This window comes from Panulirus ornatus, chromosome 1 (assembly GCF_036320965.1).
Source record: "Panulirus ornatus isolate Po-2019 chromosome 1, ASM3632096v1, whole genome shotgun sequence".
Lineage (NCBI taxonomy): Eukaryota > Metazoa > Arthropoda > Malacostraca > Decapoda > Palinuridae > Panulirus > Panulirus ornatus.
The window spans coordinates 78,576,100-78,590,911 of record NC_092224.1 but is presented as its reverse complement, the minus strand read 5'-3'; the positions used below and the strand labels follow the sequence as shown (position 1 = coordinate 78,590,911).

Below are 14,812 nucleotides of genomic sequence, written 5' to 3'. Positions count from 1 at the left end.
ATTATTGGTGCATATGCACCTGGGCATGAGAAGAAAGATCATGAGAGGCAAGTGTTTTGGGAGCAGCTGAATGAGTGTGTTAGTGGTTTTGATGCACGAGATCGGGTTATAGTGATGGGTGATTTGAATGCAAAGGTGAGTAATGTGGCAGTTGAGGGAATAATTGGTATACATGGGGTGTTCAGTGTTGTAAATGGAAATGGTGAAGAGCTTGTAGATTTATGTGCTGAAAAAGGACTGATGATTGGGAATACCTGGTTTAAAAAGAGAGATATACATAAGTATACTTATGTAAGTAGGAGAGATGGCCAGAGAGCGTTACTGGATTACGTGTTAATTGACAGGCGCGCGAAAGAGAGACTTTTGGATGTTAATGTGCTGAGAGGTGTAACTGGAGGGATGTCTGATCATTATCTTGTGGAGGCTAAGGTGAAGATTTGTATGGGTTTTCAGAAAAGAAGAGTGAATGTTGGGGTGAAGAGGGTGGTGAGAGTAAGTGAGCTTCGGAAGGAGACTTGTGTGAGGAAGTACCAGGAGAGACTGAGTACAGAATGGAAAAAGGTGAGAACAATGGAAGTAAGGGGAGTGGGGGAGGAATGGGATGTATTTAGGGAATCAGTGATGGATTGCGCAAAAGATGCTTGTGGCATGAGAAGAGTGGGAGGTGGGTTGATTAGAAAGGGTAGTGAGTGGTGGGATGAAGAAGTAAGAGTATTAGTGAAAGAGAAGAGAGAGGCATTTGGACGATTTTTGCAGGGAAAAGGTGCAATTGAGTGGGAGATGTATAAAAGAAAGAGACAGGAGGTCAAGAGAAAGGTGCAAGAGGTGAAAAAAAGGGCAAATGAGAGTTGGGGTGAGAGAGTATCATTAAATTTTAGGGAGAATAAAAAGATGTTCTGGAAGGAGGTAAATAAAGTGCGTAAGACAAGGGAGCAAATGGGAACTTCAGTGAAGGGCGCAAATGGGGAGGTGATAACAAGTAGTGGTGATGTGAGAAGGAGATGGAGTGAGTATTTTGAAGGTTTGTTGAATGTGTTTGATGATAGAGTGGCAGATATAGGGTGTTTTGGTCGAGGTGGTGTGCAAAGTGAGAGGGTTAGGGAAAATGATTTGGTAAACAGAGAAGAGGTAGTAAAAGCTTTGCGGAAGATGAAAGCCGGCAAGGCAGCAGGTTTGGATGGTATTGCAGTGGAATTTATTAAAAAAGGGGGTGACTGTATTGTTGACTGATTAGTAAGGTTATTTAATGTATGTATGACTCACGGTGAGGTGCCTGAGGATTGGCGGTATGCGTGCATAGTGCCCACGCATACCGCCATTGTACAAAGGCAAAGGGGATAAGAGTGAGTGCTCAAATTACAGAGGTATAAGTTTGTTGAGTATTCCTGGTAAATTATATGGGAGGGTATTGATTGAGAGGGTGAAGGCATGTACAGAGCATCAGATTGGGGAAGAGCAGTGTGGTTTCAGAAGTGGTAGAGGATGTGTGGATCAGGTGTTTGCTTTGAAGAATGTATGTGAGAAATACTTAGAAAAGCAAATGGATTTGTATGTAGCATTTATGGATCTGGAGAAGGCATATGATAGAGTTGATAGAGATGCTCTGTGGAAGGTATTAAGAATATATGGTGTGGGAGGAAAGTTGTTAGAAGCAGTGAAAAGTTTTTATCGAGGATGTAAGGCATGTGTACGTGTAGGAAGAGAGGAAAGTGATTGGTTCTCAGTGAATGTAGGTTTGCGGCTGGGGTGTGTGATGTCTCCATGGTTGTTTAATTTGTTTATGGATGGGGTTGTTAGGGAGGTGAATGCAAGAGTTTTGGAAAGAGGGGCAAGTATGAAGTCTGTTGGGGATGAGAGAGCTTGGGAAGTGAGTCAAGTTGTTGTTCGCTGATGATACAGCGCTGGTGGCTGATTCATGTGAGAAACTGCAGAAGCTGGTGACTGAGTTTGGTAAAGTGTGTGAAAGAAGAAAGTTAAGAGTAAATGTGAATAAGAGCAAGGTTATTAGGTACAGTAGGGTTGAGGGTCAAGTCAATTGGGAGGTGAGTTTGAATGGAGAAAAACTGGAGGAAGTGAAGTGTTTTAGATATCTGGGAGTGGATCTGGCAGCGGATGGAACCATGGAAGTGGAAGTGGATCATAGGGTGGGGGAGGGGGCGAAAATTCTGGGGGCCTTGAGGAATGTGTGGAAGTCGAGAACATTATCTCGGAAAGCAAAAATGGGTATGTTTGAAGGAATAGTGGTTCCAACAATGTTGTATGGTTGCGAGGCGTGGGCTATGGATAGAGTTGTGCGCAGGAGGATGGATGTGCTGGAAATGAGATGTTTGAGGACAATGTGTGGTGTGAGGTGGTTTGATCGAGTAAGTAACGTAAGGGTAAGAGAGATGTGTGGAAATAAAAAGAGCGTGGTTGAGAGAGCAGAAGAGGGTGTTTTGAAATGGTTCGGGCACATGGAGAGAATGAGTGAGGAAAGATTGACCAAGAGAATATATGTGTCGGAGGTGGAGGGAACGAGGAGAAGAGGGAGACCAAATTGGGGGTGGAAGGATGGAGTGAAAAAGATTTTGTGTGATCGGGGCCTGAACATGCAGGAGGGTGAAAGGAGGGCAAGGAATAGAGTGAATTGGAGGGATGTGGTATACCGGGGTTGACGTGCTGTCAGTGGATTGAATCAAGGCATGTGAAGCATCTGGGGTAAACCATGGAAAGCTGTGTAGGTATGTATATTTGCATGTGTGGACGTATGTATATACATGTGTATGGGGGTGGGTTGGGCCATTTCTTTCGTCTGTTTCCTTGCACTACCTCGCAAACGTGGGAGACAGCGACAAAAAAAAAAAATATATATATATATATATATATATATATATATATATATATATATATATATATATATATATATATATATATATATACAGAAATGCCCATACACGCACATATACAGAGCATAGCCATACACGTATGCAGATATATACATACATACACATGTACATATTCATACTTGCTTGCCTTCATCCATTCCTGGCGCTACCCCACCCCACAGGAAACAGCATTGCTACCCCGTTTCAGTGAGGTAGCACCAAGAAAACAGACAAAAAAAAAAAGGTTACATTCATTCATTTTCAGTCTCTCACTATCGTGTAATGCAACGAAACCACAGCTTCCTATCAACACCCAAGCCCAACAGACCTTTCCATGGTTTACCCCAGATGCTTCACATGCCCTGGTTCAGTTCACTGACAAAACATTGACCCCGGTATACCACATTGTTCCAATTCACTCTATTCCTTGCAAGCCTTTCATCCTCCTGTATGTTCAGACCCTGATCACCCAAAATCTTTTTCACTCCATCCTTTTACCTCCAACTGGTCTCCTGTCTCTCCTTAATTTCTCCACCTCTGACACATATAACCTTTTCATCAACCCTTCCTCACTCATTCTCTCCATATGTCCAAATCATTTCAACATACTATTTTCTGCTCTCTCAAACACACTCTTTATTTCCATACATCTCTCTTACCCTTTCATTACTGACTCGATCAAACCATCTCACACCTCATATTGTCCTTGAACATAAAATTTTCAGCAGGAAACAGGAGGAGGAGTCAAGTGGCGAGTCCTCATCCTCCTCAATGGCTCAGATTGGAGTGTAACCAAGATGAAAAGAAAGGATAGATAGGTAGTATGTTTGGGGAAAGAAACAAACCTGGGTGTTCTGGCTCTGAGCAAAACAAAGCTCAAGGGTAAAGGGGAAGAATGGTTTAGAAAGGTCCTGGGAGTTTGGAGTAAAGTCAGGGGTTCGGCAGGGGACAAGAGGAAAGGAAGGAGTAGCGCTACTCCTGAAGCAGGAGTTGCAGAAGTGTGCGATAAGTGTAATTAAGTAAATTCTAGAATGATGAGGGTAAAACTGAAAGTGGGTGGAGAGAGATGGTGATTACTGGTGCATATGCACCTGGTCATAGGAAAAAAGACCTCGAGAGGCAAGTGTTTTGGAAGCAGCTGAGTGAGTGTGTCAGCAGTTTTGGTGCATGAGACTGGGTATCGGTGATGGGTGATTCAAATGCGAAGGTGAGTAATGTGGCAGTTGAGGGTACAACTGGTGTATATGGGGTATTCAGTGTTATGAATGGAAATGGTGAAAAGCTTGTGGATTCATGTGCTGAAAAAAGGCTGGTGATTGGGAATACCTGGTATAAGAGAGATATACACAAGTATATGTGTTAACTGATATGAGTGTAAAAGCGAGACTTTTGAATGCTAATGTGGGATGTTGGATCACTCTTGTGGAAGCGAAGGTGAAGATTTGTAGAGGTTTTCAAGAAAGAGAGAATGTCAGGGAGAAGAGAGTGGTGAGAGTAAGTGAACTTGGAAAGGAGCCACGTGAGGAAGTACCAGGAGAGATCGAGTGTACAATGGCAAAAGGTGAGAGTAAGTGATGTAAGAGGAGTGGGTGAGGAATGGGATGAATTTTGGGAAGCAGTGATGGCGTGAGGAATGGGATGAATTTAGGGAAGCACTGATGGTGTGTGCAAAAGATGCATGTGGCACAAGAAAGGTGGGAGCTGGGCAGATTAGAAAAGGTAGCAAATGGTGAGATGAAGAAGCAAAGATGTTAGTGAAAGAGAACAGACAGGTGTTTGGATGATACTTGCAAGGAAGGAGTGCAAATGACTGGAAAATGTATAAGATAAAGTGGCAGGTCAAATGAGAGTTGGTGTGAGAGAGTATCATCAAATTTTATGGAGAATAAAAAGATGATTTGGAAGGAGGTAAATAATGTGTGTATGTGTGTAAGACAAGAGAACAAATGGGAACATCAACGAAGGGGGAAAAGTGGAAAGTGTAAACAGGTTTTGATGAAGTGAAGTAAAGATGGAGTGAGTATTCTAAAGGTTTGTTGAATGTGTTTGATGACAGAGTGGCAGGTGTAGGGTGTACTGGTTGCAGTGGTGTGCTAAGTGAGAGTCAGGAAGAGTGGCTTGGTGGAGAGAAGAGGTGGTGAAAGCCTTGTGGAAGACAAAATTTCTCAAGGCGGCAGGTTTGAATAGTACTGCATCTGAATTTGTTAAGGAAGGGGGTGACTGTGTTGTTAATTGGTTGGTAAGGATATTCAATGTATGTATGGATCATGGTGAAGTGCCTGAGGATTGGGATAAGCGGAATGCATGCATAGTGCCATTGTACAAAAGCAAAGGGGATAAAGGTGTGTTCAAAGTACTTAGGCATAAGATTTTTAGTATTCCTGGAAAATTGTATGGGAGGGTATTGACTGAGAGGGTAAAGGCATGTACAGATCATCAGATTGGATGTGTGGATCAAGTGTTTACTTTGAAGACTGTGTACGAAATACTTAGAAAAACAGATGGATTTGTATGAAGCATTTATGAATCTGGAGAAGGGATATGATAAGTTGATAAGAGATGCCATGTGGAAGGTCTTAAGAGTATCTGGTGTGGGAAGTAAGCTGCTGGAAGCAGAGAAGTTTTAATGAAGGGTGTAAGGCATATGTACAAGTAGAAAGAGAGTGAATGGTTCCCAATGAAGGTCAATCTGTGGAAGGGGTAAGTGATGTCTCCATGGTTTTTTAACTGCTTATGTATGGATGGGGTAGTAAGGCATATGTACGAGTACAAAGAGAGGAGATTGACTGGTTCCCAATGAAGGTCAATCTGTGGCAGGGGTAAGTGATGTCACCATGGTTGTTTAACTGCTTATGGATGGGGTAGTTAGGGAAGAAAGAGTAAGAGTTCTGGAGAGAGGGATGAGTATACAGTATGTCTAGCATTTTCCCTATGTTTTACCACATATGCTGTCTGCCTCTTCCCCTTGTGCCTTTAAGTATTTATTAAGTAATTTATTAAAAAGGGGGTGACTGTATTGTTGACTGGTTGGTAAGGTTATTTAATGTATGTATGACTCATGGTGAGGTGCCTGAGGATTGGCGGAATGCGTGCATAGTGCCATTGTACAAAGGCAAAGGGGATAAGAGTGAGTGCTCAAATTACAGAGGTATAAGTTTGTTGAGTATTCCTGGTAAATTATATGGGAGGATATTGATTGAGAGGGTGAAGGCATGTACAGAGCATCAGACTGGGGAAGAGCAGTGTGGTTTCAGAAGTGGTAGAGGATGTGTGGATCAGGTGTTTGCTTTGAAGAATGTATGTGAGAAATACTTAGAAAAGCAAATGGATTTGTATGTAGCATTTATGGATCTGGAGAAGGCATATGATAGAGTTGATAGAGATGCTCTGTGGAAGGTATTAAGAATATATGGTGTGGGAGGCAAGTTGTTAGAAGCCGTGAAAAGTTTTCATCGAGGATGTAAGGCATGTGTACGTGTAGGAAGAGAGGAAAGTGATTGGTTCTCAGTGAATGTAGGTTTGCGGCAGGGGTGTGTGATGTCTCCATGGTTGTTTAATTTGTTTATGGATGGGGTTGTCAGGGAGGTGAATGCAAGAGTTTTGGAAAGAGGGGCAAGTATGAAGTCTGTTGGGGATGAGAGAGCTTGGGAAGTGAGTCAGTTGTTGTTCGCTGATGATACAGCGCTGGTGGCTGATTCATGTGAGAAACTGCAGAAGCTGGTGACTGAGTTTGGTAAAGTGTGTGAAAGAAGAAAGTTAAGAGTAAATGTGAATAAGAGCAAGGTTATTAGGTACAGTAGGGTTGAGGGTCAAGTCAATTGGGAGGTGAGTTTGAATGGAGAAAAACTGGAGGAAGTGAAGTGTTTTAGATATCTGGGAGTGGATCTGGCAGCGGATGGAACCATGGAAGCGGAAGTGGATCATAGGGTGGGGGAGGGGGCGAAAATTCTGGGAGCCTTGAAGAATGTGTGGAAGTCGAGAACATTATCTCGGAAAGCAAAAATGGGTATGTTTGAAGGAATAGTGGTTCCAACAATGTTGTATGGTTGCGAGGCGTGGGCTATGGATAGAGTTGTGCGCAGGAGGATGGATGTGCTGGAAATGAGATGTTTGAGGACAATGTGTGGTGTGAGGTGGTTTGATCGAGTAAGTAGCGTAAGGGTAAGAGAGATGTGTGGAAATAAAAAGAGCGTGGTTGAGAGAGCAGAAGAGGGTGTTTTGAAATGGTTCGGGCACATGGAGAGAATGAGTGAGGAAAGATTGACCAAGAGAATATATGTGTCGGAGGTGGAGGGAACGAGGAGAAGAGGGAGACCAAATTGGAGGTGGAAAGATGGAGTGAAAAAGATTTTGTGTGATCGGGGCCTGAACATGCAGGAGGGTGAAAGGAGGGCAAGGAGTAGAGTGAATTGGAGCGATGTGGTATACCGGGGTTGACGTGTTGTCAGTGGATTGAATCAAGGCATGTGAAGCGTCTGGGGTAAACCATGGAAAGCTGTGTAGGTATGTATATTTGCGTGTGTGGACGTATGTATATACATGTGTATGGTGGGTGGGTTGGGCCATTTCTTTCGTCTGTTTCCTTGCACTACCTCGCAAACGCGGGAGACAGCGGCAAAAAAAAAAAAAAAAAAAAAAAAAAAAAAAAAAAAAAAAAATTATGTTTATCAATCCAGCATTATCCATATGTCACATCAGCCAAAACCTAAAAGACTTTCACCAATCTGTAATTTCTGATAACTTATTTACATCATGTATCCCCCCCATGTTTTCATTCTTTACTCTATCGTACTCTCCTAATTCTAAGTATGCTCTGTTGCATCCCTACAGCTCTTATATCTACCTATCCTGACATATTAAGACAATGGGTTTATTCCTTCATGATCACTCTACATATAAATTCTTCCCAATCACCACAGCCTTCTTTGCACCTTCAATTCTTCCATGCAAGACTACATTCTAAACTTCAAAGTCTCCCACTATCAGTCTGACTAAATCATAATCTGAAATGCCTATATACATCCAAATTTTCTTTCCCTTTAAAGCAGAGAGAACATAGGCAACTGAATACCCTAATCAAGGCCATCTCATGTAAGGGTGAGGGGATCCAAGATGGTTCTCCATTAGGGGTGTGTGATGGCAAAATGACTCAAACTTGTCTAAGGTTGGTGTGGTGAAGGAAGTGAATGCAAGAGTCTTGGAGAGAGAAGGTATGCAGTCTGCTGGGGTTGGGAAAAGCCTGAGAGGAGAGTCAGTTGTTAGCTGATGACGCAGCAATGGAAACATATTTGAGTGAGAAACTGCATAAGTTTGAGAGTGTGAAAAGTTGAAAGTTAATGCATGAAATCAAGGTTATTAGATTTAGCAGTGAAAAGTGACAGGTTATTTGGTGAGAACTTGGAAGAAGTGGAGTCTTAGATACTTGATGGTGGATACAGCAGCAAATGGAACAAAAGAGCTGAAATGAGCCACAGAGCGGGTGGGTGGTGATGGTGGGGCATATGTATTGGGCACAATGAGTAATGTGTGAAAAGAGAGGTCACTGTCTTTAACAGCAAAGATAGGTATGTTTGATAGTAAAGTAATCTGTTGGTGCAGTATGATTACAGGCATGGACCTCTGGGAAAAAATGTAAAAGGATAGTGTGTTGGAAATGAATGTTGAGGAAAGCATGTGGTGTGTAGAGAAATGAAATGAAAGGGTAAGAGAGAGGTGAGGTAGTACAAGGATTACGTATGAAATAGCCATGAAAGGGTTCGCAGAAAGAGTAAGAGAGAGGTGAGGTACTACAAGGAGTATGTATGAAATAGCCATAAGAGGGTTCGCAGAAAGGGGTTTAGACAAGAGAGGCGGGGTGAGAAAAGAGGGTACACGTCAGAAGTAAAGGGAACAAGGAAAAAGGGGAAACGAAGGAGGTGGTGGAAGGATGGAGTAAAAGATGCTCGGAAGGTCCACAGTATGAATAAGCAGAAGGGTGCAAGGTGTGCAAAGGATAGAGTGAATTAAACCGATGTGGTATACAATTTACAACAAGCTGAGCTAGAGCATGTTATGCAGTAAGGGGAAACTATGAAAAAGTGTTTGATGTCTGGTTGTGGATATCTTATCATTAAGTGACTGGTTAAGTCAGGTCAGCATCCATACTCCTCAAGACTCCAGTTTCAGTACTGTATATATGACAGCAAGGGTGTGGATGCTGTATGAATGTGCGAGTGTAAGGAAGTGAGCCCTTAATTGTTAAGGGTAAATATGAAAGTGGACCTGGACATGAGAGGGCTGAAGAAGAGATGCAAATGGATTGGGAGGAGCTCAGTGAGTAAGTCTGCAGTTTTGATGTGAGAGATCAGGTATCAGTGACAGGCAAATTGATTCAATAATGGATAATAAGGCAGCTGCAAGTAAAATTGGGGGCATGGGATATTCAATGCGAATAGAAATGGGGAGTTGTGTGCTGAAAAAGGACTGGAGAAAAAGTCTAGGTAGTTGATAGGCAACCAGGGAGGAATATCACCAGTACTTCCCACCAAGATACTAGGAGGGTTACAGACAGCTGCATAGTGAGCCAGCACTTCAGCGATTGTATAGGAGGGTTACAGACAGCTGCATAGAGAGCCAGCACTTCAGCGATTGTAAAGATGGAGTCCTCAGACCCCAGGCAGCTGTCTTTTCTTTCTGCCATACCCACACATGGGCTACTAGCATTCTGTTCACAAACATATAACTTCTCCTTGTCATATGTAACACCCGACAACACTAAACTCACACAGCTCATTCTTTGTAACGCTACATTTTCCTGCAGTGAGCACCATGCACTAGCCCTAACTTTCAGCAAAATAGTAGGAGCAATAGATAGAAGTAGTAGGTAGGAACAATGAGGCAGAACCATTAGGTAGAAGTAGTAGGTAAGAATATCAGACAGGAGTATTAGGTAGACGTAGTCACTAAGAACAGTAGGCACGGGCCTCTGCAAACACTGCACTATAGTTGCCCTTTGCCAATGGCCTGTTAAGGGTGAGGCACTACAGAGTAAGAAGCAGCAATGGAGGTCACTGGTTATAGAGACTCTATTGCCATGGCCACCCCACTGAGGTAATTCCAGGTGGGAACAGGCATCAGAGATATAGATAAATAATATAGAAAAAGTCTAGGTTCCAGCATTGTTCCAGATAGTATGAAACTGACTCATATCACCCCATTCCAAAAATGTGTAAGCAAAGCATTCCCAAAAAGTTACTGACCAGCAGCATTAACAAAACAAATGAAGAATATCTATTAAAGAGTCAAAGGGGTAAGCTGATTGAATATACAGAAGTGAACAATGTACATAACTTGAGACAACATGCTGGGTGGGAAGATCTTGCCTCTCTCAGTTGCTTAACCACCATGATAGAATTATTGAAGCTATGGAAAATGTAGAAAATGCTGATGTGATTTACACAGACTTTGCAAAAGTATGTGACAAATGTGAACATGGCCATGGCAAATAAAATGCAAACCACGGAAATAAACAAAAAAATTGAGAAAGGATATACACCTTTTTAACTGATCACAACAAACTGATGTAAACCATGCCAACTCCAGTCTCCCTGGTAAAAAGCTTACTCCCCTAGAGAACTGTATTTGCAACCCTCCTAACCTTCATTCTAATACCTAACATTAACACAAACATGAGTCACATCTGCACTTCATCCTTTGCTGAAAATACAAAAATATATGTACGTAAATCATATCATTAAAAGATGCAGAGAAGCTACAGAGAGACATCAATGAAGTCTTTAACAGGGCAACTAAGAACAACATGTTCTTCAATGAAGATACTTTTCAACTCCTCTGGTAAGGGAAAAATTAATAAATCAAAAAAACCAGAGAGTATCAAACAGTCACAGGTGTTATAATAAACTAGCTGAATAGCTGAATAATGAGAAAGATCGTGGAGCAATAATATCTAATGACCTACCCTTCAGTAAAAACAAAGACAAAAACAAAAAAGAAAATGATCACCTCATGCACAAGAACGGCAGACTGAATCCTGCAAACCTTCAAGACACAAGAAGAAACACCAAAGATGATATTCTTTAAGGTGCTAGTTCTCTCAAGAGATGAATTTTATTGCATTCTAACAACCTATGAGGCAGGCCAAATTTGGGAATTAGAAAGTATTTAGAAATCTTTGACAGCCCATATGAATGTGGTAAATAACTAAATTACAGCAAACAGTTGAAATATCAATGGCTATACTTCCTGAAGCACAGATGAGAGAGACATATCATATATGCCTGGAAAATCCTATACCCTATGGTTCCCAACTTACATTTGGATATACCATCCTACAGACACAACAAGCATATATATATATTTTTTGTAAAATACTATCACTGAAATCCAAATGTGAAAAAAAAAAAAGAACTTCAACATCCAGGGCCAAGGGCTTTCTTTTCAACACTCTCCCAGCTACCATCAGAAACAGGATAGTATGCACAACAGAGAAGCTTGGAAGTAGATTAGACAAGAACCTACAAGGTGTACCAAACCAGCCAGGCTGTGGGGGATATGTTGGCCTAAGGGGTGCAGGTTCCAACAGACTGGTCAATCAACGACCAAATCCACCAGCCTAGGTCCATCCTAGGCTGTGGGGGGTGAAGACTCCTAAAGACTTCATCAGGTATGCACCAGGTCACCCAGTATTGGGAATAACTAATTTGAAAAGGGCATAAAAAAGTATATATGGGTAGGTAAGAAAGACGGAAAGTGAGCATAACTATATTCTAAGTGACAGGTATGCAAATGAAAGACTTTTAGATGTGAATGCGCTGACTCCTGGTTTCTTCTCTGAAAGATGATACTAAAATGCAAATTATATTGACCATATTTGCACTCACCTGTAAGAACAACCACACTATAGTTCTTCAGCAAGTCATCAGAAAGGGGGCTGGTGGAGGTTGTGACAGGTACATAAGTATTAAGTTCTGCTAACTTCTGGTGGCATGCTGTGGCCCGGTTGATGCCCATATCAGCAGCAGTCAAGAAGAACTGAGTACTCAGGTCAGCATTGCTTGCATTCTTAGTGTCATGCAGTGTTACTGATTTGACACCTCCAAGAATCACATTCTTTGCAACCTGTTGATATGATAATGATGATAGCATATCAAAAAATACAAATGCAAAATCATCTAGCTCCATTCCAAAGTTTTTCTTTGTATGTGTCAACCCAAGCAATGTTTCTGGCCCCTAACCAATATAGGCAACTGATGATACACAAGGTTTTCACAATCCTTATTATTATATAAATAATCATGACCATACAATATCAAAAAGCAGCAAAAAGTATTGTTATAACATTATCAATAATCCCTATGTGCCATGTGCAAAGCATAAATAGTGAGGCAAACTGATAGTGAATAAATATAGCTTAATTACAAAATATTTTCATGTCCAGGCAAAGCAATGTACAATTCAGAGAAGATGAGTGGGCACCTTGATTAATAAAGCATATAAAAAGGTTATTTATTTATATATATCTATTATCTATCAATGGATTGAACCAGGGCATGTGAAGTGTCTGGGGTAAACCATGGAAAGTTCTGTGGGGCCTGGATGTGGAAAGGGAGCTGTGGTTTCGGTGCATTATTACATGACAGCTAGAGACTGAGTGTGAACGAATGGGGCCTTTGTTGCCTTCCTAGCGCTACCTCGCGCACATGAGGGGGGAGGGGGTTGTTATTTCATGTGTGGCAGGGTGGCGATGGGAATGAACAAAGGCAGACAGTATGAATTATGTACATGTGTATATATGTATATGTCTGTGTGTGTATATATATATGTATACGTTGAGATGTATAGGTATATATATTTGCGTGTGTGGACGTGTATTGGGTGGGTTGGGCCATTCTTTCGTCTGTTTCCTTGTGTTACCTCACTAACGCGGGAGACAGCGACAAAGCAAAATAAAAAAAATAACTAAAAAAATATCTATTATACTTTGTTGCTGTCTCACACGTTAGCAGCACAGCGCAAGGAAACAGACAAAAGAATGGCCCAATCCAACCACATACACATGTATATACATACACATCCACACATGCAAATATACAAACCTAAACATCTCAACATATACATATATACACACACACAAACATATACATATATACACATGTACATAATTTATACTGTCTGCCCTTATTCATTCCTATCGCCAACCCGCCACTCATGAAATGAAAACCCCCTCCCCCACATGTGCGTGAGGTAACACTAGGAAAAGACAACAAAGGCCACATTCGTTCACACTCAGTCTCTAGCTGTCATGTATAATGCACCGAAACCACAGCTCCCTTTCCACATCCAGGCCCCACAGAACTTTCCATGGTTTACCCCAGATGCTTCACATGCCCTGGTTCAATCATTGACGGCACGTCGACCCCGGTATACCACATCATTCCAATTCACTCTATTCCTTGCACGCCTTTCACCCTCCTGCAAGTTCAGGCCCCGATTAATCAAAATCTTTTTCACTCAACTTTTCACCTCCAATTTGGTCTCCTACTTCTCCTCGTTCCCTCCACCTCTGACACATATATCCTCTTGGTCAATCCTTCCTCACTCATTCTCTCCATGTGACCAAACCATTTCAAAAAACCCTCTTCTGCCCTCTCAACCACTTTATATTACCACACATCTCTCTTACCCTTTCATTACTTACTTGATCAAACCACCTCACACCACACATTGTCCTCAGACATCTCACTTCCAGCATATCCACCCTCCTCCACACATCTATATCTATAGCCTACACCTCACATCCATATAGCACATCCACCCTCCTCCGCACATCTATATCTATAGCCCACGCCTTACAACCATATAACATTGTTGGAAGCACTATTCCTTCAAACATACCCATTTTTGCTTTCCAAGATAATGTTCCTGACTTCCACATATTTTACAACGCTCCCAGAACTTTTGCCCCCCTTCCCCACCCTATGATTCACCTCCACTTCCAATGTTCCAGCTGCTGCCAAATCCACTCCCAGATATCTAAAACACTTCACTTCCTCCAATTTTTCTCCAATTAAACTTACCTCCCAATTGACTTGTCCCTCAACCTTAATGTACTTAATAACCTTGCTCTTATTCACATTTACTCTCACCTTTCTTCTTTAACACACTTTACCAAACTCAGTCACCAGCTTCTGCAGTTTCTCACATGAATCAGCCACCAGCACTGTATCATCAGCGAACAACAACTGACTCACTTCCCAAGCTCTCTCATCCACAACAGACTGCATACTTGCCCCTCTTTCCAAAACTCTTGCATTCACCTCCCTAACAACCCCATCCATAAACAAATTAAACAACCATGGAGACATCACACACCCCTGCCGCAAACCTACATTCACTGAGAACCAATCACTTTCCTCTCTTCCTACACGTACACATGCCTTACATCCTCGATAAAAACTTTTCACTGCTTCTAACAACTTACCACCCACACCATATATTCTTAATACCTTCCACTGAGTATCTCTATCAACTCTATCATATGCCTTCTCCAGATCCATACAAATCCATTTGCTTTTCTAAGTATTTCTCGTACATTTTCCAAAGCAAACACCTGATCCACACATCCTCTACCACTTCTGAAACCACACTGCTCTTCCCCAATCTGATGCTCTGTACATGCCTTCACCCTCTAAATCAATCCCCTCCCATATGATTTCCAAGGAATACTCAACAAACTTATACCTCTGTAATTTGAGCACTCACTCTTATCCCCTCTGCCTCTGTACAATGGCACTATGCAAGCATTCTGCCAGTCCTCAGGCATCTCACCATGAGTTATACATACATTAAATAACCTTACCAACCAGTCAACAATACAGTCATACCCTTTTTTAATAAATTCCACTGCAATACCATCCAACCTACTTTCATCTTCCACAAAGCTTTTACTA

The 14,812-nt window shown here is 41.8% G+C and overlaps 1 protein-coding gene across 4 annotated transcripts in view; it reads right to left on the bottom strand.

The window, feature by feature from the left end:
- The window catches only part of Uba1 (ubiquitin-like activating enzyme 1), a 136,377-nt gene that overhangs the window by 31,281 nt on the left and 90,284 nt on the right, over positions 1–14,812 (bottom strand). For all 4 annotated transcript variants that reach the window (XM_071664364.1, XM_071664366.1, XM_071664365.1 and 1 more), the window contains exon 3: positions 11,744–11,981. In XM_071664364.1, the coding sequence (XP_071520465.1) occupies positions 11,744–11,981 (238 nt within the window). The remainder of the gene's footprint in view (positions 1–11,743; positions 11,982–14,812) is intronic.